Source organism: Patella vulgata, chromosome 1 (assembly GCF_932274485.2).
Source record: "Patella vulgata chromosome 1, xgPatVulg1.2, whole genome shotgun sequence".
NCBI classification, from domain to species: domain Eukaryota; kingdom Metazoa; phylum Mollusca; class Gastropoda; family Patellidae; genus Patella; species Patella vulgata.
The window spans coordinates 89,428,944-89,455,510 of NC_065879.2; the positions used below are offsets into that span (position 1 = coordinate 89,428,944).

The 26,567-nt window shown below is 37.9% G+C and overlaps 2 protein-coding genes across 10 annotated transcripts; one reads left to right on the top strand and one right to left on the bottom strand.

Moving 5' to 3' along the window:
• Window positions 1–3,700: 3,700 nt before the first annotated feature.
• LOC126814704 (palmitoyltransferase ZDHHC22) lies at window positions 3,701–8,218 on the bottom strand. Of its 6 annotated transcripts, none has more exons than XM_050540232.2 (2): window positions 8,085–8,218; window positions 3,701–5,863 (listed from the first exon to the last, which is right to left on the bottom strand). In XM_050540232.2, exon 2 carries the CDS (start codon window positions 5,858–5,860, stop codon window positions 4,865–4,867), a length of 996 nt encoding a protein of 331 aa, XP_050396189.1. In that variant the 5' UTR covers window positions 5,861–5,863; window positions 8,085–8,218; the 3' UTR covers window positions 3,701–4,864. The 6 variants fall into 6 exon arrangements, with proteins under 6 accessions (XP_050396189.1, XP_050396422.1, XP_050396268.1 ...); XM_050540465.2 differs by lacking the exon at window positions 8,085–8,218 and adding an exon at window positions 7,942–7,975; XM_050540311.2 differs by lacking the exon at window positions 8,085–8,218 and adding an exon at window positions 7,825–7,937.
• Window positions 7,902–23,850, top strand: LOC126810113 (PR domain zinc finger protein 15). 4 transcript variants are annotated; one of them, XM_050535134.2, is made up of 6 exons: window positions 7,902–8,040; window positions 10,919–10,992; window positions 11,444–11,567; window positions 12,815–12,977; window positions 15,047–15,293; window positions 16,345–23,850. In XM_050535134.2, exons 2-6 carry the CDS (start codon window positions 10,968–10,970, stop codon window positions 20,328–20,330), a joined length of 4,545 nt encoding a protein of 1,514 aa, XP_050391091.1. In that variant the 5' UTR covers window positions 7,902–8,040; window positions 10,919–10,967; the 3' UTR covers window positions 20,331–23,850. The 4 variants fall into 4 exon arrangements, with proteins under 4 accessions (XP_050391091.1, XP_050391219.1, XP_050391265.1 ...); XM_050535262.2 differs by lacking the exon at window positions 7,902–8,040 and adding an exon at window positions 8,273–8,292; XM_050535308.2 differs by lacking the exon at window positions 7,902–8,040 and adding an exon at window positions 8,445–8,479.
• Window positions 23,851–26,567: the final 2,717 nt, after the last annotated feature.

A 26,567-nucleotide genomic window follows, 5' to 3' on the forward strand; every position in this document is an offset into this window, starting at 1 on the left:
AAAAGTCAGAGATTAATCCCCAAAGGATAAAAATACAAGTGTGAAATTACTGAAATATACAAAAAACAATATCATTATATAAGACCTTTAATGTTCAATTACGGGTCCACAGGGGAGATAATACAGATTATACAGATACAGAAAACTTAATGATCAATGATTAATAAGATGAAAAACCGAGGTCCCATGTATACATTGGAATGCACGTAAAAGATCCCTTGGCAGTTGGAATTCGATATAAGAGTAGGCGATAGTGCCGCTACCTGGGCAAAATTTCCCTCATAGCACACTGTATGGCGTATGCCCGTCTTCATTAGCCCAGTTTAGGAGCAGAACAGTAGGACGTTAAACCCCATTTCATTTCATTTCAATGATTAATAATAATAAAATATAACAATATGTTAAACAAGGGGAGATAAATATATCACTAAAACTTTAGGAGGTTAGACATTGGCTCATATAAAATATTATTAGTGAGAGTGAGAGAGAGAGAGAGATGGGTTTAACGTCCACTCGACACAGACTAGGTCATTCGGGACTAACCTATGGTTCAATTTTATTTCAATAATTCCACAACCGAGGAATCGAAACGACGCCAGTTTACTCAATGACAGACTCGCTAACCATTTGGCCATCCACCCCCCCCCCAACCCCCAGGTGGTCTAGAAAATGAGATGCAGAATTCAATGTAAAAAAACCATAACTATTCTCTAATTTTGTCAGTAACAGAGCTGCCGGGTTAGTCAGTATTTACGGGTGCTAAAGGGTGGGTGGGGGTGGGGGGGGGGAGAATGGGGTTTAAAGTCCACTCGATACAAACAGGGCTGGGGTAATGGGTAATGGTAATGGAATGTAATCATTACATTTCTTTAAATGAAATGAAATGGGGTTTAACATCCTACTGTTCTGCTGGCCATGTACTAGTGAGTAATGAAAGATTTCAAAAGTAATGAGTAATGGAAATATAATTAATTAATTTTCAAAAATCATGTAATGGTCGATTACATTTTAATTACATTTTATAGCACATATAGATATATCCAGTAGAACAAGCTGGAAATTTTATAGCACTAAAGATGTAAATTAAGTGTATCTGACACAAATCCAATTCATTACAATTTTTACAAAAAGATTTAAATCTTTAAATCTTTTATTACTTTTTATGTACGACCCTTTTAAAGACGTGTAACCTAAAAACTGGATTTCTTAAAAGATTTATATTCACTCAGTAAGATTAAAAGACAATTTATGAAATTACTTAAAAGAAAATACAGTTAATTGACTATACATTCTCAATTCATTTTTCAAGTTATACAGTGAAAACATCAGTTTTTGTTACCACTGCCCGTCACTTGAAATTTTGCCTGTAATATGTAGAAATATTTCATACACAAATATCTACTATAGTGCATCAAGGATTATTTTGAGTTCAATTTTGTAGGTAATTAATTACATTGGCAATGTAATGGCCACAGCCCTGGACACAAATTAGGTCATTTTGAGGCTATAATATAGATCATTTTATTTTTAATAATTGAGTGTAAGAGTCTTTAACAGTAGAAGGAAACCGAAGGACCCGGAGAGACCCATGAGGTTGGTCAGACAACCCTACTCCTTGTCACGTACAAGTGGGAATCGAAACCACGCCAGCTGACTCAATGACAGACTTTAGGATACAGCAAGCACACGCTAACCTTTCAGCCATCCATCCCCCCAAAGGAAATCAGTGGACCCAGAGAGACCCATGAGGTTGGTCAGGCAGGCAACCTTACTCCTTGTCACATACAAGTGGGAAATCAACACCACGCCACCTGACTCAATGACAGACCTTAAGATCCAAAGGATATGCATTAAACCATCCACCACTTTAGGAACAGAGCTGTAGGCTTAGCCAATTAAAGGAGATGAGGTTTAACGTCATTAGAATTGATTAACTAAAATCAATAATTAATAAAATATTTTTAATATTCACAAAGAGTAGAATTAACCATACATTATGCAAGAGCTAAATCTGCCTATTGCTTGTCTTTCTTTAGGCATTAAATTTTATATAAAATATTAATTAGACATTAATCAACTTATCCAGACCATAATCATCTCGCGATGGCATGGCTAGCCTGCGATATTTACTGGATTATAATCCGATCTGCTGCTCAACACTCGTTCATGTTTAAATCAAAAAATGGATAATCAAGACTATGTTTTTTATCTACCAACTTAAGTAATGACAATCGAGGCCAGGCCCAAAATTCAATCGCTAAATTCTCGGTTCGGAGTGGATCAATTTGACTGAAATTTTCAGCAAATTCCCTTTACATTATCTAGTTTTTAATGAATTATAGTGAGAACTGCCATCTCTTTATCTAATCTCCCATAATGTATCTTTAATAAAATAACATATCATTCACCAAGGGTAGAATTAATAAAATAACATTTTTATCATTAATCAAGAGTAGAATTAATAAAATAATATTTTTATCATTCACCAAGTAATGAATTAATAAACAACATTTTTATCATTCACCAAGAGTAGAATTAATAAAATAATATTTTTATCATTCACCAAGGGTAGAATTAATAAAATAACATTTTTATCATTCACCAAGGGTAGAATTAATAAAATAACATTTTTATCATTCACCAAGTAATGAATTAATAAACAACATTTTTATCATTCACCAAGAGTAGAATTAATAAAATAATATTTTTATCATTCACCAAGGGTAGAATTAATAAAATAACATTTTTATCATTAACCAAGAGTAGAATTAATAAAATAATATTTTTATCATTCACCAAGTAATGAATTAATAAAGAACATTTTTATCATTTACCAAGAGTAGAATTAATTAAATAATATTTTTATCATTCACCAAGGGTAGAATTAATAAAATAATACTTTTATTATTCACCAAGAGTAGAATTAATAAAATAATATTTTTATCATTCACCAAGAGTAGAATTAATAAACAACATTTTTATCATTCACCAAGAGTAAAATTAATAAAATAATATTTTTATCATTAACGAAGTAATGAATTAATAAAATAACGTTTTTATCATCCACCAAGAGTAGAATTAATAAAATAACATTTTTATCATTCACCAAGAGTAGAATTAATTAAATAATATTTTTATCATTCACCAAGGGTAGAATTAATAAAATAATACTTTTATTATTCACCAAGAGTAGAATTAATAAAATAATATTTTTATCATTCACCAAGAGTAGAATTAATAAACAACATTTTTATCATTCACCAAGAGTAGAATTAATAAAATAACATTTTTATCATTCACCAAGGGTAGAATTAATAAAATAACATTTTTATCATTCACCAAGGGTAGAATTAATAAAATAACATTTTTATCATTCACCAAGTAATGAATTAATAAACAACATTTTTATCATTCACCAAGAGTAGAATTAATAAAATAACATTTTTATCATTCACCAAGAGTAGAATTAATAAAATAACATTTTTATCATTCACCAAGGGTAGAATTAATAAAATAACATTTTTATCATTCACCAAGAGTAGAATTAATAAATAACATTTTTATTGTTCACCAAGAGTAGAATTAATAAATAACATTTTTATTGTTCACCAAGTGTAGAATTAATAAAATAACATTTTTATCATTCACCAATAATAGAATTAATAAAATAATATTTTTATCATTCACCAAGTGTAGAATTAATAAAATAACATAATTATCATTCACCAAGAATAGAATTTATAAAATAACATAATTATCATTCACCAAGAACAGAATTAATAAAATAAAATTCTTATCATTTATTGCCACAAACATCAATTTGAATAAATATGAATTATTTATTAATTAGCCTAATAATTAAAGACAATTTAAATATTCTTTAATTTGGAATGAATTACATATAACTTAAATCACAGTTGTTGCTTTATTCCTATTTATATAATATATTACAGTTGATGGATTAAAGGGCCAATCTCGATTATATTTTGAAGAATAAAACTTCCCAATTTTGTGTCCAAATCCTTAAGCGTTGGACACACTAGCCGAATGATTCGGCCGAATCAATCGGCGTCAAAATTCGCCTAGTGTCTCCACTGTCATTCGGCCGAATGATTCGGCCGAATTTCTATTCGGCCAAATGATTTGCCCGAATCAAACAGGTTTGATATATTCGCCTGGTTTGTCAGCTTTGCCGAAGCATTCGGCCGAATGTAGAATTCTTTAGCCAAGACATACATGTAGACGCCGCCATGTTTAATCATGTGACGTGAAAGGTGATGCAATCGACTGGTGAATCGGGAGAAGCATTCGGCTAGTGTGTCCACCCATTCGGCAGAACAAAATTTGGCGCCGATTGATTCGGCCAAATAATTTGGCTAATGTGTCCACTGCTTAATAATACCCTACCTTCGGGCCGAGCAACTAACTCAATATATGTTTAACCAGTCAGTCTTCATCTGGAAATGGAAACCAGTGTCCCAAGTTGTATTATATGGTGTCTGGATAAAACTAGACTTTTATTTTATAAAAATAACGTGTAGGTGAAATTTACCTTTCGTTATCAAGTATAGCACGTTGGTCATACACTGTATAGACCTCTAAAGGAAAGGCAATAGATTATCAGGTCACCCAAGGAAAAATCCACCCGAAATCTTAAAAGGGTTACGTGTCCGGATAGGTGGTTTTGAGCTGAAATTTTGAGACAAGGTAAATACACCATTCAATTGTTATACATCACAGAGGATAGGTTGCCAGGCTACGAAACATACGCCCACAGCAGCTAAATCATTTGTTATACATCACAGAAAATTAATAAAAATCAACTTCGGGACCATTTTACAATAAATAAAATTTGAATAAATCCTTAGAAATGTTTTTCATCCAGGCTGCATCTTGTCTTCCATTTTCTACCATCCCCTTCATTGCGTATCCATGGTAGGGGAATAATAAAGTTAATGAGTGACCACTTCCCGAATATAGACTTAAGATTCTCCGTCAATGGCTGCTTGAATGTTTTGTTCCGTTTCAAAAATTCATATGTAGTTTGTCCCGTGCATAAAAGGACCAACTGCCACGTCAAGAAATATCCACAGGCTATTAAGGTGGTCAAGGACAGATAAAGCAGAAGGGCAAGCCAGATAACAGAATGGTGGATTACCCCTAGATACCATCTCCATAGCAACCATGGCATCAGGTAACCATAGAAATCCAGACTAAAGAGTGGGATGTAATGGATTTCTAGGAAACAATAAGTCACGTATAAACTGTACATCGCTCCAAGGCAGCCATACAAGCAGAACACAATAAAGTAACGCTGGTTATGAAATCCAATGCAGCATCCCGCAAAAAAACAATGGTGGTCTCGTTTTAGAACGCACACATCACATAGAACACAGTGTTTGGCTCTCGGTGGCACTAAAATATCACAATTAGGACATTTCGTCCAATGAGCTTGATTAGCAGACGGCAACATCTGGCTAAAAATACCGAACCTTGAACGCTTGGATCGTACAACAATTAGAATGTAATTGGTGACGAGCATGATAAAAATGTACACCGCCAGGATTTTACGATTCCTCAAAACATCTTTGTCATACCCGTAAAGATAAGGCAACGTGAAAAAATGGCCAACAATTAGACTTGACAACGAGTAAACAGAAAAATACACGAATCCCGCCGAGTTCATCATTCGTAACTTCCATATCCATTTTTGCGGTGATGTTCGTTTCTCTAGAAGGTATTGGGTGTTCTCTTTATCAAGGTAGGCATCGATGTCAGGTGGTTTGCTCCAGTCAATACCGCCAGTCGACGTTTCACCGCTCGCCGTCTTGTGAGAACTGACCACATCTCTGTGTGTCATTGTCTGAAAATGGAAATAAAAAAAAAAGAAATGAGACAGAGAGAGAGGGTTTCAGTCCACTTGACACAAACTAGGTCATTTTGGGACTAACACATGGTTCAATTTTATTTCAATAATTTATATGTTCAAAATACATTAACCCTTCCTGAGCTAATCCCGACGATTGTCGGGATAATTTTATAGTCTGTCAGAGCGGCACCTGACGATAGTCAGGAAGTTTATTTAATTTGGTTTACTCCCCTGTAAAAGCATGGTTTTAACCTTAGATGGTGTATAACACGAGTTTTTATTACGAGGGGGTTTCCTCTATTGACAGAACAACCATCAATAGTCAGAACGTAGATCGCTGCCGATATAAACGTATACGATATGGTCAAATTGGTTACCATGGCAACAATGTGAATATTTCGGTATATATTATTGTTATTTTCCAAATATTTAATTTATTTTTATTTTATTGTTAATAAAAACTTGTTACTGATGATTTTATATTTGTATTGTCTACCACAAAATTGTCAATACTGCTCGTTTACATTTTATTATTTTTAGAAAAACCCCATTATTATCACAATTTAGTGACTTTTCCCCAAAAACCTATACTATTCTTGCAAAAGAGATATCTATCATGGTAATAATCCATATAGCTTTATTTCTGACCATCTTGAATTTTTTAATGACAAAAAATTATCCAATATTTCATTTATGACAATAATATGGCAGCCATTTTGAAACCCACTGGTAACCATAGTAACGATAAAATCTAAACTAAAAATATGCAAAAATCCCAAGTCATATATAATGGATATACATTTGCAATTTTACAGTTGTAGTCGCATTCATATTCAAGGTATGAATGATTTTTCACCACAGGGTCTAAAGCTTGATTTTTACTCAATATTTGCATAGCCTTGTATGGGTGTAAAGTGGTTAGCTCAGGAAGGGTTAATTAATAGGGTCCTTAACCAAAAAACCAAAAGGTTGGGGAGAGAGAGAGAGAGAGAGATTAACGTCCACTCAACACAAACAAGGCCATTTTGGGACTAACACATTTATTTCAATAATTTGCTAGCGTGTAGGGGTAATTTAGCAGTGGGATGAAACCAGTGGACCTTGAGAAAATGCATGAGGTTGTACAGGCAACCCTACTACTTGTCACCTACATGCAGGGAAAATAATGCCACTTGACTCAATAGGCAACAGATTAGGAGAAAACTGTGTGTGATTCACCTACATTTTCATATATAGGCCTATATGAGGCCTATTCTTATTATTGCTGTAAAACACTGGTGATGTGAGATCCTAAACTTTTATAACATCAAATACACATTACTTGATGAGTGTGATGAATCATAAACAAAGATCATAACAATGCGCAGATGTTTTCTTGTTGCCATGTCCTGGCTGTAAATTGAAGTTATCTCCCTTTGACCACTAATGACAAATGACCAGACATTCGAAGACTTCAAACGAATGAAAACTCGGAACGTAACGGAATGCACTTTCGAGTACTGATTCGTGAATCGGAATAATGTGATCATCCCTCAGAAAATGACAAAGTTTAGGCAAATGACATTTCCGCGAACTTTTCCTATGCAAAGATTTGTACTATCTTATCTACTTTACTTATTATCTACAATCTAGTATCTACTGTCGCTGCTCTAGTCTGAGTTCATTTACTAGTATACCACCATTACTCTTAAATCCATTACTGACATTACTGAATTAGAGACCCTGTCCCATATAAAATATTAAAATTCCCGAGATCTTACTTGACTAGACCAGTGAAAGTCCAATTTGCCCAAGGTTTATAGAAATTTCTTGACAAAGGCAAAGTGAAATAAAAGCTAAATTTGCCCCATATCTATTTTTAGGTTACATTTGATCGCGCCATCTGGTGATCATTTATCTTCAAAATCGTCTGCGACGAAATTACAACAATTCAATTTTATTTATAAAATACTGACACATACAACTGATATTATCAATTAAATTAATACCAGAGGCATTAATAACACGGAATCTCTTTTTGAATTGCCAGAAATGACGACAATAACGAACAAAATCAACTAAAAATTACTGACACGGGAGAATTCATTCGCGCATGCGTATCACTTGGGTGCAGTAAGTTGGCGTCAGGCGAGATTTTCCGACACGGAGACGAATTTTTCTCTGATATTTGTGTAAGTTTTCGAGTTAATTTTTTAATCAACACCCAATTACTTACATATTTAGACGCTCACATCATTCAAGTCTCCACTGAAAATCATCTTTCACGTTAGTTTCAAGGAGTTACAGAAACCCAACCGATCATTTGAATGGGATTAAAAACGTGATGCAAATGGCGGTTCGCTTCAGCCATTCCGCCATTTTTACCGTTCCGAATATTATCAAATAAGGTCAACTGAAATTTACTCCTTGAAAAGAAACGGAAAGTAATGTTACATACGATTCACAGTTGTATAGATGTTGTTCCGATTCCTATTTGATATTAAATATTTTACATTAAATAAATAATTTGATTCTCTTTTCATTAAGAACCCAACAAGGTCATTTTCCATGGACCATATCATGGCATATTGTGTGAGATGGACATGGTCCATGACCATGGTGATAGTGATAGTACTGATAGTTGGTCGCTTTTAGAGAGAGAGAGATGGGGTTTAATGTCCACTTGACACAAATTAGGTCATTTCGGGACAAAAATGGTTTAATTTTATTTCATTTAATCATTTGCGCGTACTGGTCTTTAGCAGTACTGTAGGAGGAAACTGGAGGACCCTGAGAAAACCCACTAGGTTGGACAGGCGACCCTTATCCTTGTCACATACAACCGGGGAATCAAAACTACGCCAACAAAACTACGCCAGTTGACTGAATCACAGAACTTATGATACAACGCACACACGCTAACCATTCGGCCATCCACCCCCCCACCCACCCTGGCTGGTCGTTTTACACGCCCACATTGAAATGTGGTCGTATATTGTCGTCGCCCTCGTCCATACATCCGGCGTCCACAAGCAATTGTGGGCGCTCTAGAGGCTAAAGTTAATATCTGATTGACTTTAGATTTGTACACAGTGTTTAAGGTCATGAGACGAAGAAGCCTATTGATTTTCAACAATATCCAATAAGTACTGCCAGAGTTATGACCCTTGGTCCCTTTGAAATATCTTGTGGACACTCTAGAGTCTAAAGTTAATATCCGATTGACGTTAAATTTATACCCAGTGTTTTGGGTCGTGAAACAAAGAAGCCCAGTGATTTTCAATGATTTCCTGTAATTTTTACCAGAGGTATGGCCCTTGATCACTTTGAAAATCGGAAAATCTTGTTGATGCTGTAGAGTCTAAAGTTAATATCCGATTGACGTTAAATTTATACACAGTGTTTAGGGTCGTGAGACAAAGAAGCCCAGTGATTTTCAATGATTGCCGATAATTTTTACCAGAGTTATGGCACTTGATCACTTTGAAAAATCTTGTGGATGCTCTAGAGACCAAAGTTATCATTTGATTGACTTTAGATTGATAAACTGAGTTCAAGGTCCTAAGACGAACAAGAATATTTATTTTCAAAGAATTTTGATAACTTGTTACTCTTAATCAGATTTGAGTGTATTATAAATGTTTCATTACCAATAAAAGTAAAAATATATGACTACTCATATTGACTGCTCGGACGACTTGGCTGCTGTGAGCGTATGTTTCGTTGCCTGGCAACCTATAGTTAGACTTGAAGTTCAAATTCATGAAGGCACATTGCAAAAGGCGCTGGCTCACTACTCAGGAGGTTCTGAGAATGATCCCGGTGCCGATCAAGAAATATCCACAGGATTTTCGCGCGTGGTATCCCCTTGTCAATGGATGCACAAATTGCCACGATCTAACAAACTGAGAGGAATTGACTAAAATGAAGTTTTTGCCCCACTCTCTATCAAGTAAACCAAACGGAATTTTCCCCACCCTCAATCAAGGGAATTGTCGAAAGACAATACCAATACCCCACTCTCTATCATGCAGGGGAGGGGGGCGGGATGGCCGAATGGTTAGCACATGCATGCTGTATCATAAGGTCTGTCATTGAGTCAACTGGCGTGGTTTCGATGCCCCAGTTGTTCGTGACAAGGAGTAGGGTTGCCTGTCCAACCTCGAGGGTTTTCTCCGGGTCCTCCAGATTCCTCCCACTGCTAAAGACCCCTACGCGCAAGCAAATTATTGAAATAAAATTGAACCATATGTTAGTCCCAAAATGACTTAGTTTGTGTTGAGTGGACATTAAACCCCATCTCTCTCTCTCTCTATCTCTCTCTCTCTCGGATGGTATGAAAAACTGAGTTGGAATATACATGTATAAGAGTAGGCCGTAGTGCCGTTGCCCGGGAAAAACTTCCCTTATAGCATACTGTCATGTATAGCATATGCCCATGGCGTCTTCCTTAGCCCAGTCGTAGCAGAACAGTAGAACGTCAAACCTCATTTAATTTTATATTTCTTGAATTTCCTGATTTACTCAACATCTATAGATCCTCAAGAAATCAGACTTTACACAAATAATTATTATATTCTGTCTGCCAAACAGTTTTTAGCAGTTTTTCACCAGCTAACTGCTTGACCTTTAACCCTTTAACCGTCAGACGTTCCATATGGAACATTTCAGGAGACCAGTAAAAATGACAAAAAAATGTTAAATATTTTATACCACTGGATAGAGGAATTCAAGATCTTTCCGTAGATATATGAGAGAGAGAATTGGGGTTTAACGTCCACTCGACACAAACTAGGTCATTTTGGGACTAGCACATGAGTCAACTGGCATGGTTTCGATTCCCCGGTTGTACATGACAAAGAGTAGGCTCGCCTGTTCAACCTTGTGGGTTTTCTCTGGGTCCTCCGGTTTCCTCCCACTGCTAATAATCCCTACGCACAAGCAAGTTATTGAAATAAAATTGAACCATATGTTAGTCTCGAAATGACCCCCCCCCCCCCCCCAAAAAAAAACCCCCAAAAAACAATCAGACTTAAAGGGTTAATACAAATATTTTCATTTTACTTTCAGTTTTTATCGTTTCAACTCAACATCAAGTTTCACCTGAAGTTGGACCAACATGGCTTCCCCCGAAGCTGAAACCAGTAAGTTTAGTCTGTTTTAACTTTTACATGTACCACAAAAGGTATCATGCTATTAAAAATTGGTACTAATTCCACATATACTACAAGTAAAACATACATTATGCAAGAGCTAAATCTGCCTATTGCAGGGCTTTCTTTAGTGCTGAAATGTTATATGAATTATTAATTAACTTATCCAGACAATAATCAACTCTCGGTGGCATCGGATACTCAAGATTTTAACTAGATTAGAATGATTCGCCATTTAAAAATTTAATTTAAAAATGGGAAAGCAAGGCTAAGTCTCGAATATACCACAATGCACACATCTTGTCAAAACTAGAAACAGTGATAACTTGGATCAGAATGACGTAATTTGAATGAAATTTTCATTTTATATTGTCTATTTTTGAGCTACTATAGCAAGAAGAGTCAGCATGTATGTTTAATAAACTGGTGTTTTATTTACTAGCGGAGGATACGACCACAGCGGTGGTAGCAGTAGAATGTGATGTATGTGGAGGAGAGCATCAGACAGAATATTGTCCAGAACTGGGACTCGCGGATCCTGGCACAGTCATCGAATTTGTTTCCAGGTATTTACCTTGTTATACGCTTACATTCTCCCAAAGATCTCGGTTCCTTTCGATATTAACGGAGAGTCTGACAAGGACAGAGCTGTATAGTCATTCGGAGGGGACGAAAAACTGAGGTACTGTGTACACATTGGCATGTACGTAAATGATCCCTTGACGTTGTCCGGGCAAAATTTCCCTCATAGCACAATGTATGGTGTTTGCCCGTCTTCATTAGCCCAGTTCGGAGCAGAACAGTAGGACATTAAACCCAATTTTATTTCATTTCTTTTCCTTTCGATATTAGGGAGGTTGGATGGCCGAATGGTTAGCATGTGCGTGCTGTATCATAAGGTCTATCATTGAGTCAAATGGTGTGGTTTCGATTCCCCAGTTGTACGTGACAAGAAGTAGGATCACCTGTCCAACCTCGTGGGTTTTCTCCGGGTCCTCCGGTTTCCTCCCACTGCTTAAGACCCCTTACGTGCAAAAGCCAATTATTGAAATAAAATTGAATCATGTGTTAGTCCCGAAATTACCTAGTCTGTGTGGAGTGGACGTTAATTCCCATTTCTCTCTCTCTCCTTTCGATATTAGCATGTACATGTATCGTACTATATAATTGTTCATGGATTATGGCTCCTGATTTTACGGAAAACCCTTAACATATATGTTTATATCTCAAATTCTCTGTTCGTTTTGATATTGACGCATTCCTGGATTATGGCCCCTAATTGTACAAAAAAATCACTTTTTTGCATGTTCTCTGTCCATCTCTTGCAAAATGTGGGCATATCTTGCATGGTAACCGCTTGTTTTAGTTGAAGTGGCCACGGTAGTTCAGTTAGAAAAACGTTGGCTCCCTAACTTGGAGGTCTCTTGTTTGTTTCCAGGGTTTTCCGAGAAATTTCATTGTTTCCGTGGTGCAGGACAGACGGCCTGGCAAGGGACAATGGGGTAGAACGATTAAAGTACATGTAGTCTAAGGCTTCTGATATCAAATATTTAAGACCATTTTTTACCATTGGTAAAAGAGTCGTGTACTTTTAGCTCAGTTATCTCCCTTGGGTTGAATTTAATAGCAAGTTGAACTAGTGTTGGGCATATATTTTGTTTTCTGATAACTAAAAGACATAGTATAAAAACTATAAAACATACAATTAGTCTCCATCACATGCTTAGAGGATTCTGTTAGGTCTTGTCACATGCTTAGAGAATTTTAAGATGTTAAATGTATTTTGATAAATTTCATCATTTTTTTTTTATAGAGCTCGTCTTACACTACCAGACACGATGCAGATTATAGAAATGGCCGACGGATCCCTGGGAGTTTCCTCAAAAGTAGTTGTCCCTCAAAAAACCCAGCTTGGCCCGTTTGAAGCTAAACGAACTAACTGTGATATAGAAGCCATGGATTTCTTTATTCTAAAGGTAAGGCATCTATTTCTTCTTCTATTAGTGTTTTAACGTCCTGAACCCTAGATGTATGTTAGTCCCGAGTGGACGTTAAAACTCATTTCTCTCTCTCTCTCTCTCTCTCCCACCAAGGGGGACATCACAGACAAGTTGTCATATTGTTATTATTTTATCACACGCGCAGTGATCTTTCCTGTGAGAGGAAACGGGGGGGGGGGGGGGGGTATACCTATGACATTAAGAAGGCGCCCCTATCTTGAAGCCGTAAGCCAGAGGTGACCTGCCAGCTAGAGCTTAAAGCGCAACACTCTAGACCACTAGGCCATCCCAACCCACCCAAGGCATCTGTTTTAGTCTGCGAATTATTTGTAGGCTTAAAGGAGCTGAATCACTAATATTTGGGATCTAGAAATTGACACAAATGGGTCACAACGCATATAATAATGTAATATGAATAAATTGATTTACATTCAATCGTTTCTGTTTTTATTGTAATTTCTAATCAGTTATGTTCGGCGAAATACGCCAGAAGTCTCAATTGAAGACAATCTTTAGCGTCTAGTTATTCCAGTCTAAACCGATGGTATTTATTGCGCATGCTCTCCAGATAAGAATATAGCGTCACCATTTGACATGACTTGTGGAATATGTCTAGCCTCGTTCTTTGAGTCCCTTGTTCCAAATGGCAATGAAACGCATTATGGTACAACACGATTCGTGTACCAAAGACAAAATGTTTATTTTGTCTTGAATATTGGATATCAGAAGCCCATCTTTTCCCTGTAAGATCACAAGACCAATGTTGATTTGAATTGACAAATAATTTGGGTTTTCAATGTCAAAGATTTTTGATGATATTGAGTTAGAGACTTAGCTACTTTAAATGAGACTAACAATAAACATTTAAAGATGGGTTCCCAGAAAAGTATTTATCGGGTGGTTATTTGCAATAAAAGTATGGCAATTTTGGTATATATGAAAAGTAGAGATATCCAATCTTACTAGAAAAATACTGGATTCCCGAAAAACACTCATGGAGCGTATATACGGGACAAAAATGTAAGTTTTCCCCTAATCAACAGCCCGACGATTATGACCTTCTGCACGCACGATGTCAAAGGTCACAAGCGAACATTGAGCGCTTGATGTACAAGTTGATAAACTTTATGAAGAGTTAGACGTACAATACTTTCTGAGATAAAAATGACGGAAAAAGACGCGGGTAGTGGATAATCCGAAAATTTAATTAGGATTCGATATTTGTAATAAATAATAAGCGATTAAAGACAACATCGTCTTATGTATGCAATGATTTCTCCTCTGACACCCCAGACGTGACGTAAACATGACCTGGTTTGATCGAATTTTAATAGCATTACAATGTTTGAGAAGGATTTGAAGCATAATTATGACAAATTAATTAGTTTGAATATGTTTTTGGTCCATATATACCATTAAATCACCCAGTTTGTACGCCGGAACCCATCTTTAATAGTTTGATGTATGCAGACATCTTTTCCACTAGACTGAGCTAGCAGTTTACAGTTAATCATAGTTTGGTATTTGACATTTGACCTTTAACCTATGAACTGTTACTATGTTATATTTATAGCATGGTTATCATGATTGAACAGGTTTAACAACTGAGGTGTTAAATAAATGAAGCCTGCTATAAATGACTTGTAACATTGACACCTGCTATAAATTCTCATTGTTATTGCATAGAAAACCCACACCACTTCTCTATATGATTTCTACTAAAACTAGTGTTTAATACATTACATGGTGGTTTAAGGTGTTTTGATATTTTCATTTGTGTTGATATTTTCATTTGTGTTGATATTTTCATTTGTGTTGATATTTTCATTTGTTTTGATATTTTCAGATGTTTGATATTTTCATTTGTGTTGATATTTTCATTTGTTTTGATATTTTCATTTGTTTTCATATTTTCAGATGTTTGATAAATGGTTTAAGGTGTTTGATATTTTCATTTGTTTTGACATTTCCATTTGTTTTGATATTTCCATTTGTTTTGAAATGTTTATTTGTTTTGATATTTTCATTTGTTTTGATATTTTCAGATGTTTAATAAAGATGGCAGTATAACCTGTTTTGATGCGTCAGATGAGAATGAATGTAACTGGATGTGTTTAATACGACCAGCTGACTCGGTATACAATCAGAACTGTATGGCATACACCATCAATCACAACGTCTTCTACAGTACAACCTGTGTAATCAGGCCGGACGAAGAACTACGGGTCTGGTACGCTCCACACTACGCTAAAAAATTAGGTCGTGATGCGAAACCTAATGGAACTACTAGAAGTAAGTTGAAAATAAATCGTAATGGAGAGCTCCCAGATAAAAATGAGGGATAGGCGGGGCGAGAGTGGGGGACTGGGAAGAGAGGGGAGAGAGAGAGGGAAATTGAGTTTAATGTCCACTCAACACCAACTAGGTTATTTTGGGACTAACACACGGTTCAATTTTACTTAGAGGGTGTGAATGGCTAAATGGTTAGCATGTGGCGTTGTATCATAAGGTCTGTCATTGAGTTAACTAGCGTTGTTTCAAATCCCCTGTTGTACGTGACAAGGAGTAGGGTCGCTTGTCCAACCTTGTGGGTTTTCTCCGAGTCCTCCGGTTCCTCCCACTGCTAAAGACCTGTACGCGCAAGCGAATTATTAAAATAAAATTGAACCATATGTTTGTCCTAAAAAGGACCTAGTTTGTGTCAAGTGGATATTAAACCCCATGAAGTGCTGCCTGGGCAAAAAAAATTTCATTGAACTGTACAGTTAAAGATGCATTATGTACATGTAAGAGTCTGAGCCCCGGGTGAATTACGCTTCATTGCCACACGCCACCCCTACATATATACTATCAAATTAACCAGCATGACTCAGTGAATGTTTAAGGCCATGGAAGTTGGGTCCTAGATGAATTTAGGCCCCGGGCGAATTTGGTAGGATAAGAACTTGTAATTGATTAGTTTTAATATGTTGCCTTTTGTTGTTATTTCGGCTAAGTGGGTAAGGCGCTGGCTTGCTAGCCTGGAGGTCGGGTGTTCGATCCCTGCATTGGCCAATAAAGTTCATCCAGATTTTCCGGCGTGGTTCCCCCTTGTCAGTGATGCAGGATGGAGGGCCTGACAAGGACAGCTATGTAGTCATTCGGTCCCGTGTACACATTGACGTGCACGTAAAAGATCCCTTGACAGTTGGAATTCGATATAAGAGTAGGCCGTAGTGCCGCTGTCCGGGCAAAATTTCCCTCATAGCACACTGTATGGTGTATGCCCATCTTCATTAGCCCAGTTCGGAGCAAAACAGTAGGACGTTAAACCCCATTTTATTTTCATTTCATTTCATTTCAGCCATGTTAGGAGCCCTATTAGTAACAGAACAGCCTGAGTTTCCTATTAAAACAGAACCAGTTGATGGAGATCCCCCAGAAGTTAAATTAGAGGCCCGTCACACCTGTCAGACCTGCTATAAAAGCTTTTCTAACGATTCAGACTTCGCTAAACATATTAGAAGCCACATCATTCCAGAAAGGTCTCTCCGGGGACCCTATAAATGTAAGAAGTGTCCCAGTAGGTTCAAGAATGTGGGGAAACTTCGAGAACACATGGCTAACCATAACAAAAAACATATCTGTTTATTTTGTGATAAGAAATTTGCCTCTAACCATGTTCTGAAACAGCACATCATTCTTAAACACTCAGACACCTCGACAAAACCCGGGGGATCCAAGGAAATCGTATCCGAAGATCCACATAAACACTCAGACAGCCCGACAAAAACCACCGAAGGATCCAATGAGATCATCTCCCCAGGTCGACAAAAGTTTGCCCCTCCGATGAAAGATATATTGCCCCAGTCTGTTCCAGATTCCGATGTCCAGGAAGCGGCGGAAAGTATCATGTCACTCCGAAAAGCAGCAGAAGCTACGAAAACAGATCCTGGAGTCGCCACTAAAGATTCGGATGTAGAATTAGAACAATTTATCCCGAAACTTGCGGAAGATGCCCCATCTGTACTCAACACCGATACTAAAGATGATGATGGTGATGATCCCGGGAATGATTTTGATAATGAAAACAATTCGACGGTTCCTTCACCTACGTCTGCTGATGTTAGCAATACTTCTACTGCTGCTGCTGGGGTTACAGAAGATCCCATGGATGAATCAAAACAAGCAGGGGAGAATGAAGTTACTGAAATAAATGAAAATCAACTTAATTTGACTTCTGAAGACACACCCATACCAGTGGAGGACAATCGGTCAAATCAGCTTACTGACGACACACCTAAGACGTCCACGAAAAGAGGTCCAGGGAGACCACGAAAATCTAAAACCACCAGTCTGGAAATCGAGAAAATGACTCGTAAACGTAGTCCACCGCCAGTTAAGACGTTTATCCCTTCTGCTAATCGCAGCCCACAGCCTACGGTTAAGACTAAGGCGTCTATTCCTATTCGGAAACGCAGCCCACAGCCTGTCATTAGAACGTCTGCCCCTACTCCATTGCGAGTTCTTCCACGACGTGCCAATAGAGGCATTCGGACAACTGGAAAATTCGCTGACGAATCCGATGAAGATGCTAGTCCCAAAAAATCTAGAACACCGCATGGTGAGAAAAAGGGTCGCGGCAGACCCAGAAAATCTGAAATTGAACCAACATCCAAAGCGGAAGAACAAAAGAATGAAGAAGACGATGATGTTGATGATGATGTTGATGATGATGAAGAGGAGGAGGAGGGGGATGAATTTGAATATATGGACGACGAAGATGACGACATGGATTTTAAGCCGTCAAGAAACGAACAGGCCGACGACGATCATTATATTTCTGACTCCCCGTCACGTGGTAGGAAACGAAAACTGAGAAAATATGGCGAGGAGCCCAAACGAAGGATACGTATTGACAAGGATGAGGAAATACTGGCGCTAGAAGCCTTGACGGTTATCACGGAAGATGATGACGGTGAAAAACTGTACAAGTGTGGAAAATGCGGGAAAAAATTCACTCAGCAGTCTTATCTTAGACTCCATCTTCCAGCCCACACAGATCGCTACAAATGCGGTGATTGCGGGAAAAGGTTCACGCGTAACGAATCGTTCCAGAAACACCAATGTCAGAAGACGGAACAAGTTTATTTCATGAAGGAAAGGGTTAACGAGGATGACCCGAACATTTATTGCTGTGCTCAATGCAAAAAGGAATTCACCCAGCTTGATTTCGTCATCAAGCATTTCGCCTTGCATTCGGAAAGCCAGAAATGTCCCCGATGCGGGAAAGTTTTCCCCGTTGAAGAAGAATACAACAAACATATGGAGACTGTTTGCGAGGATCCCGTGGAGTTTGAATACTCATGCGACATTTGTAAACAAACTTTCAAAAACGAGAAATATTTATATCGCCACATGGCCGTACATACCGATCTCCATAAATGCGACAAGTGCGGGAAATGTTATTCGCGTAAGGACTCGTGGCAGACGCATATTCTCCGCTGTATGCCAGAGACTGTCGACGACCTCCAGATATTCGTCTGCACGAACTGCAAAAAGACTTTCGCCACCCAGCTTGGCGCCAATAATCACATGGTTAATTGTGCTAAACACTGTTGTTCCGAATGCAAGACGGCGTTTCAATCGGAGGAGGAGCTGAAGATCCACGAGTGTTTAGGCAGCGAGGCTTCCAAAAATATCACCATCCAGTTCCAATGTACGAAATGTAACAAAAACTTCTCTTCCATCACGTACCTCAACCGACACGAGGCCAGTCACCAGGGAGCCTTTGATTGCGATATCTGCCACAAACAGTTCAGCCGCAAAGAAGAACATTCAATGCATCATAGATTTTGTTTGGCGAATCATTTGATCCAGGAGAACGGGCAAATTGAATGCGAAATTTGTACTCAGATTTTCCGCGATTCGAAAGAATATCGCGACCATTATCACTCCCATACCCACCCGCACTACTGTACCGCATGTCATAAACGATTCATCAAGGTAGGGACGCTTCATAACCACAAATGTGAGCCGATCTATTTCGACACGACGGGGCAGTTCCTCTCGTGCGAGCAGTGTCAGAAGAAGTTCCGGAGCGAGAAGAACTTGATACGTCATCAGGTGATTCACGGCACGCCACAGTTTAAGTGTGATTCGTGTCAACGACAATTCTTCCGTAAAGATTATCTCGCCGACCATGTCTGTTCTCTGCCGGACGGGACGAAAATGAGGATCGTCAGAAAAAAGAACAAAGTGCAGATTCGTGAAAATCTCGTCTGTCATCTGTGCGGTCGACCATTCACGAGTTCCAGCAATTTGAATAAACACATGCGTATTCATGGCGAGAAAAAATATGAATGTCCCATCTGCTTCAAGAGATTCCATTTTGAAAATTATGTCAAGCTCCACACGGAGATGGTCCACGAGAAGAAGTTCCGCTATCAGTGTTCGTACTGCGGTAAAGTTGTCACGTCGAAGGCGGGGCTTATGTGTCATATTCGTCAATTCCATACAACCAATGCTCCCACGTACAAGTGTCCCACCTGCGGCAAGGTGTTCCGGCAGAGTGGTAACCTGAAAACTCACATGTTTTCCCACGACAAGGAGAAGAAATTTCAGTGTAGTTTGTGTCCCCGATCGTTTAAGTATCCCGAACAGATGAGGCGCCATAAGCTCGAACATACCATGGTTGATAAATACACGTGCGAAATTTGCGATAAGAAATTTGTCCGAGCTTACGAACTAAAACGCCACAATCAGAATTTCCATAGCGGTATTGTCTACGTCTGTGCGCTGTGTAGCGAGCGGTGCGGACATCGTCACACAATGATACGTCATTTCAAACGAAAACATCCACACAATATGGATCTTGTTCGCAACTCTGTTTCATTGGACGATATGCGTCGTCAAGGTGAAGTAGTAGAGGTCAAACAGGAGCAACAGGAAACCACCATTTTACTGGAAACTGTCCAACAGCTAGAGAACACGCTGTCAGGAAATTCAACAGCCGAGATTATTCTACCAGATAATTTGGCTGCGGAGGCTCTTCAAGATCTATCTAATGCCGTTATTTCGACAAACAGTTTAGGCCAGGAGACGATCACCATTCCAAGTTCCATTCAGTCCTCAATCGACGGCATTGAAACCGCGGACGGTGAACAGACGGTGGTTATTCTGCAGATCATCAACCCAGAGGACCAGGAAGAAGTCGCCGAGGAAGTCGTTGGTTCTATGGAGTTCATAGAACAAGAAGCGATCGAGGAACACGAGAACGTGATGGAAACCGTCGAGATACAACCTGAAGGTGTCAGTATAGACGATATACATGTAATAGAGGAACAGTGATTGGTTGATACAGACAGCCACATGATACAACAGAAATGATTGGTTGATAAGACACACATGGTACAACAGAACTGATTGGACCTGATTTCACCATCAACAGACACCCACATGGATGGGTTGGACCTTACATAGTATAACATCATTGGTTGGCTGTATCTGACCTCACCATTTACTACAAAAACATTGATTGATTGATCTGAACAACAGGATAAACAACAGCGACGATTGGTTAAATCACAACAGGGATTGGACGATTGATAATGAAACAAATGCGACTGGTTGATTAAGACTATATAAACATTATTTGACTGGTTAATCCAAGGTTTAAGTAACACCTAAGAGTTAAGTAGAAATTGTAACTTAACTCGCTGAACGAACTTAAAGATACATTATGTAAGATTTAGATAAAGAACTAGCAGTCCTCCCTATGCGCGCTATATCATAAGGTCTGTCATTGAGTCAACTGGCGTGGTTTCTGTACGTGACAATTAGTAAGGTCGCCGGTCCAACCACGTTGGTTTTCTCCGGTATCCTCCCACTGTTAGAGAACCCTGCGCGCAAGGGAATTATTGAAATAATGAAAATCAACCATGTGTTAGCCCCGAAGCGCAAAACAAACCAATACATACAAAATGATTAACCGACAATGCCATATTTGACCCATACACCGACAAAAGATCTCTCTTTTTTCTTTCTTTTTTTTGTCATTGTGACCCAGTTTATTGTAAAAAGGAAACGTGTTATAATTCTACACATTGTATCCAAAATTTCAATTATCCATAACTTTGTTTATTTTTATGAAATCATTTAAAGATACATTATGGGAGATTAGATAAAGAGCCGACAGTTCTCACTATAATAGTTAAAACTTAAATAATGTAAAGGCAATTTGCTGAAAATTTGAGTCAAATTGGTGCACTCTGAACCGAGATTTTAGCGATTGAATTTACGGCCTAGCCTCGATTGTTATTACTAAAGTCAGTACGATAAAAAACATAGTCTCGATTATCCATTTCATGATTAAATTATGAATGGAAGTCGAACAGCAAATCAGAACCTAATCCAATAAACATCGCAGTCTAGCGATGCCATCTAGAGTTGATTACTGTCTGGATAAGTTAATTAATGTCTAATTAATAATTTAGATAACATTTCAGGCCTAAAGAAAGACCTGCAATAGGCAGATTTAGCTCTCGCATAATGTATGTTTAATATGATTAATACAATGACGTCATTATTAATGTGACGTCATAATGTATGTTTAATATGATTAATGCAATGACGTCATTATTAATGTGACGTCATAATTTATGTTCAATTTTATGTAGGTTATGATATGTAGAATACGCATATCTATGCAATCTGATTAAAACACAAATCCTATTTCGTTTCGTTTTTTTATTATTCAAAATTTGGTTTTACTTGTCTTCACAACACTAGGATCTCGAAGAGTTGTTATATAACAGGCGTTCTAGTTGATGTGAGGAATTAGCCAATGAAACGGTCTATTACGGCGAATTCTTGGCGTGTGATGCACGGAACTGGGTAAACCACTAGAGACGTCAACGCTGATTGATTATTCAATGTCTGACGTCATAGGGTCACAAGCCGCTCGTGTGAGCCCCTGGCACGACCTCCCAGTACAACTGGTCAGATCTTCATAAAAAAAATATAGATCTGTATTTTAATCAGATTGCAAAATAACCTAATACTGTGTTGACTTGATGAGACATTAAAGCGAGAATTTCATATTTTCTAAGAAAGTTAAAACAATTATTTCTATGTCTTTTGCTCAATAGGTTGTCAACTCACTATTATACGATCATAGTTATCATTCTCACACTCAAAAATATTTCACACCGGAAATAATAACACAATTACCTCCCTTGTTTTTCTATTCCCTGCAATGGAATAGCTATCTTCAAACGTTTGAATTTGAAGTTGAAAATGATATTTTTGCCAATTTCTCAACTGGCAATAGTGATTATTCTTTATCAAGGTAGGACTGTTTATACATAGCGTCGATTTGAAGGCATTATTTTAATACATTATAAAAATATAACTTAAAAATATGAAATTGTATCTTTAAATTCCATTGTATATAAAATTTGAATTGAGACCATATGCTGTGATCTTACCTTAGATACACTCGGCAAACCTCAGCAGATTCCAGTATGCAGAGTAACGGAATCATCCGAGCTTTGCCTTGCTGAGTGAATTTAGATACAATACAGTCCTGTTTGATTGAGGGGGGTTGGATGGCCGAATGGTTAGCACGTGACAAAGAGAAGGGTCGCCTGTCCAACTTCGTGGGGTTTCTTCGGGTCCCCCGGTTTCCTCCCACTGCGAAAGACTCCTACGCGCAAGCAAATTATTGAAATAAAATTGAACCATGTGTTAGCCTCGAAATGACCTAGTTTGTGTCGAGTGGATGTTAAACTCTCTCTCTCTCTCCCTCCCCTACTTGATTGATGTAAACACGGAATGCAATTCAACCATTTTTGAACAGATAACAGTAACTTTTCACCAATAAACAGGCCCTTTCTACTGCTCATTTTCTAGTCTATATTTCTAGAAATGAGCAGGACTAAAATTAGTTTATTGGTGGAAAGTTACGTCTACTCACGTAGAACGGCGTAAATCGCTAACGTTGAAATTTACATGTGACAGGTAACATTGACATTCGGGATCGTGTTATACTTATGGAAAGGATATGTTGACATAATAACTTACAATATTTAAAAATAATTTTAAAAAAAGGTTTTCCGGTTGTCTTTAAGTATCCTTCGAGAAGTATTTATTCTGCTTGCATTTAATAAAATTGAAATTGTTTATTTAATCGCTGTGTGAAAAGGGTTAGAGCAGCATTACAAAACGGGGCCCTGTTTCTCGAAATCTTAACTAAAGATAAAATCCAAATTTTAGTAGATACTTCAATTTTGATTGGCTAAGCACTACAATCAGTCTAATATTATCCAATCAAATTACTAAAATTTGGATTTTATCTTAGTTAAAATTTCGTGAAACAGGCCCCAGTATACTAATTGTTGGATATGGCGGCCATTTAGGACAGAGATCTATTCTCGAAGTATGAAGTAGATGGGTCTCTGTGCAGAATGATGACTCTGTGTGGAAATTACGGATATGCCTATCCCTAGTGGGCATGAAAATAATTTTCTAAAGTAAGACCAAAGCATTAAGATCTTGATATTTATTTTGTTGGCTAGATCTATTTCCGAAGGTCACCTTCAGATTTTCTCAGGTCGATGAGATGTAAATAAGGTTAGTGCACGTGATTGATGGCGAGATTGTGGGTTAGGGCTAGGTCCAGGGTGAGGGTTTGGGATTGGTGCTAGCCCCGTTTACATCTCGTGACCTTTGACCAAATCTGCAGGTGACCTTAAGATATATATCTAGCCATATATTGTTAGTTTATTTTGTACATGTTTCATCATAATTTAATGTTCCACTTTATACTAGTCTGTTATTCAACTAAAATAAAACTTGCCTGTTGCAGTCATTTCTTGTCTTAGTGTCTGAGTCTACATGGTAACGGGATGAAAAAAAAACTAGTCTGTTATTCAACCAAAATAAAACTTGCCTGTTGCAGTGATTGCTCGTCTTAGTGTCTGAGTCTACATGGTAACGGGATGAAAAAAAAAACTAATCTGTTATTCAACCAAAATAAAACTTGCCTGTTGCAGTGATTTCTCGTCTTAGTATCTGAGTCTACATGGTAACGGGATGAAAAAAAAACCCTAGTCGTTATTCAATTAAAATAAAACTTGTCTGTAGCAGTAGTTTCTTGTCTTAGTTGTCGACATTTTTTTTTTTTTTTTTTTTTTTTTTTGGGCCAACGGCACACCTTGGAACACAAGAAAAAATAACGGCACGCCTGGCTAAATATATATGAAAAATATTTGAATTTTGTAAAATAAAAACATGGCAAGTCATAGACGACATACAACCGTAGACAGAGACTAGTCATAGACACATAGAATGACTCAAACTAAACTAAATAAAGAAAAACACAGCTATGAACTTATCATTAGACACAAATGAATACTCAATTGGGATCACGTGGTTTTTCACATTTTCTTAGTGTGCCGTTAAAAATTTCGCGGCGGCACACAGGTAGAGAATCACTGGCCTAGCGTCTGAGTCTACATTGTAACGGGATGAAAAAAATGAAATGAAATGGGGTTTAACGTCCTACTGTTCTGCTCCGACTGGGCTAATGAAGATCGACGGGCATAGGCTAATACACTGTGCTATGAGGGAAATTTTGCCCGAACAGCGGCACTACGGCCTACTCTTATATCGAATTCCAACTGTCAAGGGATCTTTTACGTGCACGCCAATATGTACACGGGACCTCGTTTTTTCATCACATCAGAACGACTAGACAGCTGTCCTTGTCAGGCCCTCCGTCTTGCATCACTGACGAGGGGGGAAACCACGCCGGAAAATCTGGATGAACTTTCTCGGCCAATGCAGGGATCAAAAACGGGATGAAAAATGGCCGATCATTGGGAATGTATAAATCTGATCTTTTGGTGTGTTATATTTTGGTCCACAAATTACGATGTGGGGGGGGGGGGGGCGAATGGTTGAGTCAAGTGGCGTGGCGTCCAACCTCGGAGGGCCTGACAACAAGAAGTGTCTTACCCGAGGTCTCATAGCGTGCACGTGAAATGCATCTTGACAGTTGATATTTGAAATAAAAGTAGGCCATAGCGCAGCTGTCCGGGCAAAATTTCCCTCGTAGCACAGTGTATTAGTCTATGCCAGTCTTCATTAGCCCAGTCGGAGCAGAACAGTAGGACATTAAACACCATTTCATTTCATTTCGCTATAAAACCATTACACAATAAATGGGACGATTGAATCGACTTTAATCTAATATGACCTGGAGACATCTTCAGTGACGGATCCAAGTGGGATGTGTAAGGGTTAAGGGCTCCCTTAGCTGACCGTAAAAAATTTAAATTCTCTTATTACTGAATGCAGGTGGGATGTGTATAGGGGTCCAGGACTCCCTTACCTGACCATATAGAATTTACTAAATATTGAATCTAAGGAACGTGTAAATTTTATCATTTTTTTAAAATTAAATGTTATATTCGCGTGGGGTTTGGGGATCGAATGGTTTAATGTGTTGCCTCATAAGGTCTGTCATTGAGTCACCTGGCATGGTTTTGATTCCTCGCTTGTACGTGACGAGTAGGATCGCCTATCTAACCTCGTGGGTTTTCTCTGGGTCCACCCACTACTAAAGACCCCTACGCACAAGAGAATTATTGAAATATAACTGAAGCAGATGTTAGTCCCGAAACGACCTAGTTTGTGTCGAGTGGACATTAATCTCCTCTCTCTCTTTCTCTCTCTCTCTCTGAAATGTGATTTTATCACTTTAGACTGTCGAGGCCTTCTTACCTACAGTGATGCAACGTGATCATGGTCACGTGGTAAACATAGCTAGTTCTCTTTTTCTCCAGATACACCCCCCCCCCCCACCACAACCAAATATCGTGGGTCCGCCTCTGTACATCTTGCACCGTGGGTGAAGGTTATAATAGATAATGAGTAGATATGTCGTTCACACAGCAGGTCACGTGGTTTTATCTCGGTCAGTATATATCAACAGTCGTAGGTTGATAAAACACAAGACCAGCGATATATTATAGGTGAGTTTTAAATCAAACAACCACCATTTCAAATTTATATTATAAATATATATTTCGTATTACCTTATAATATAGCTCATTTCAAATTTATATTATAAATATATATTGCGTATTACCTTATAATATGGCTAGCTGTATTCAAATGGCATCCCCTCGTGGGTTTTCTTCGGGTTCTCCGGTTTCCCCCCACTGCTAAAGACCCCTACACGCAAGCGAATTATTGAAATAGTCCCGAAATGACCTATTATGTGTCGAGTGTACGTTAAACCCCATCTCTCTCTCTCTCTCTCTCTCTCTCTCTCTCTCTCTCTCTCTCTCTCAAATGGCGTCCACGTAATTGTGGAGCTCGAGTCTTCTGCTCAAACTGGCATTCTCAGATTTAAGTTAAGAATTTACTCAAAATTGTTCGCCTTATTTTAACTAAAATATAGTCATTTATAACACTTTTGTTGTTTTAATGTATCTAATACACCAATAAAAAAACATCATGCATGTGCAAAATTTTGTGTTTCTGGATCGAAGATATTTCTTATGAACAGTGATTGAAATT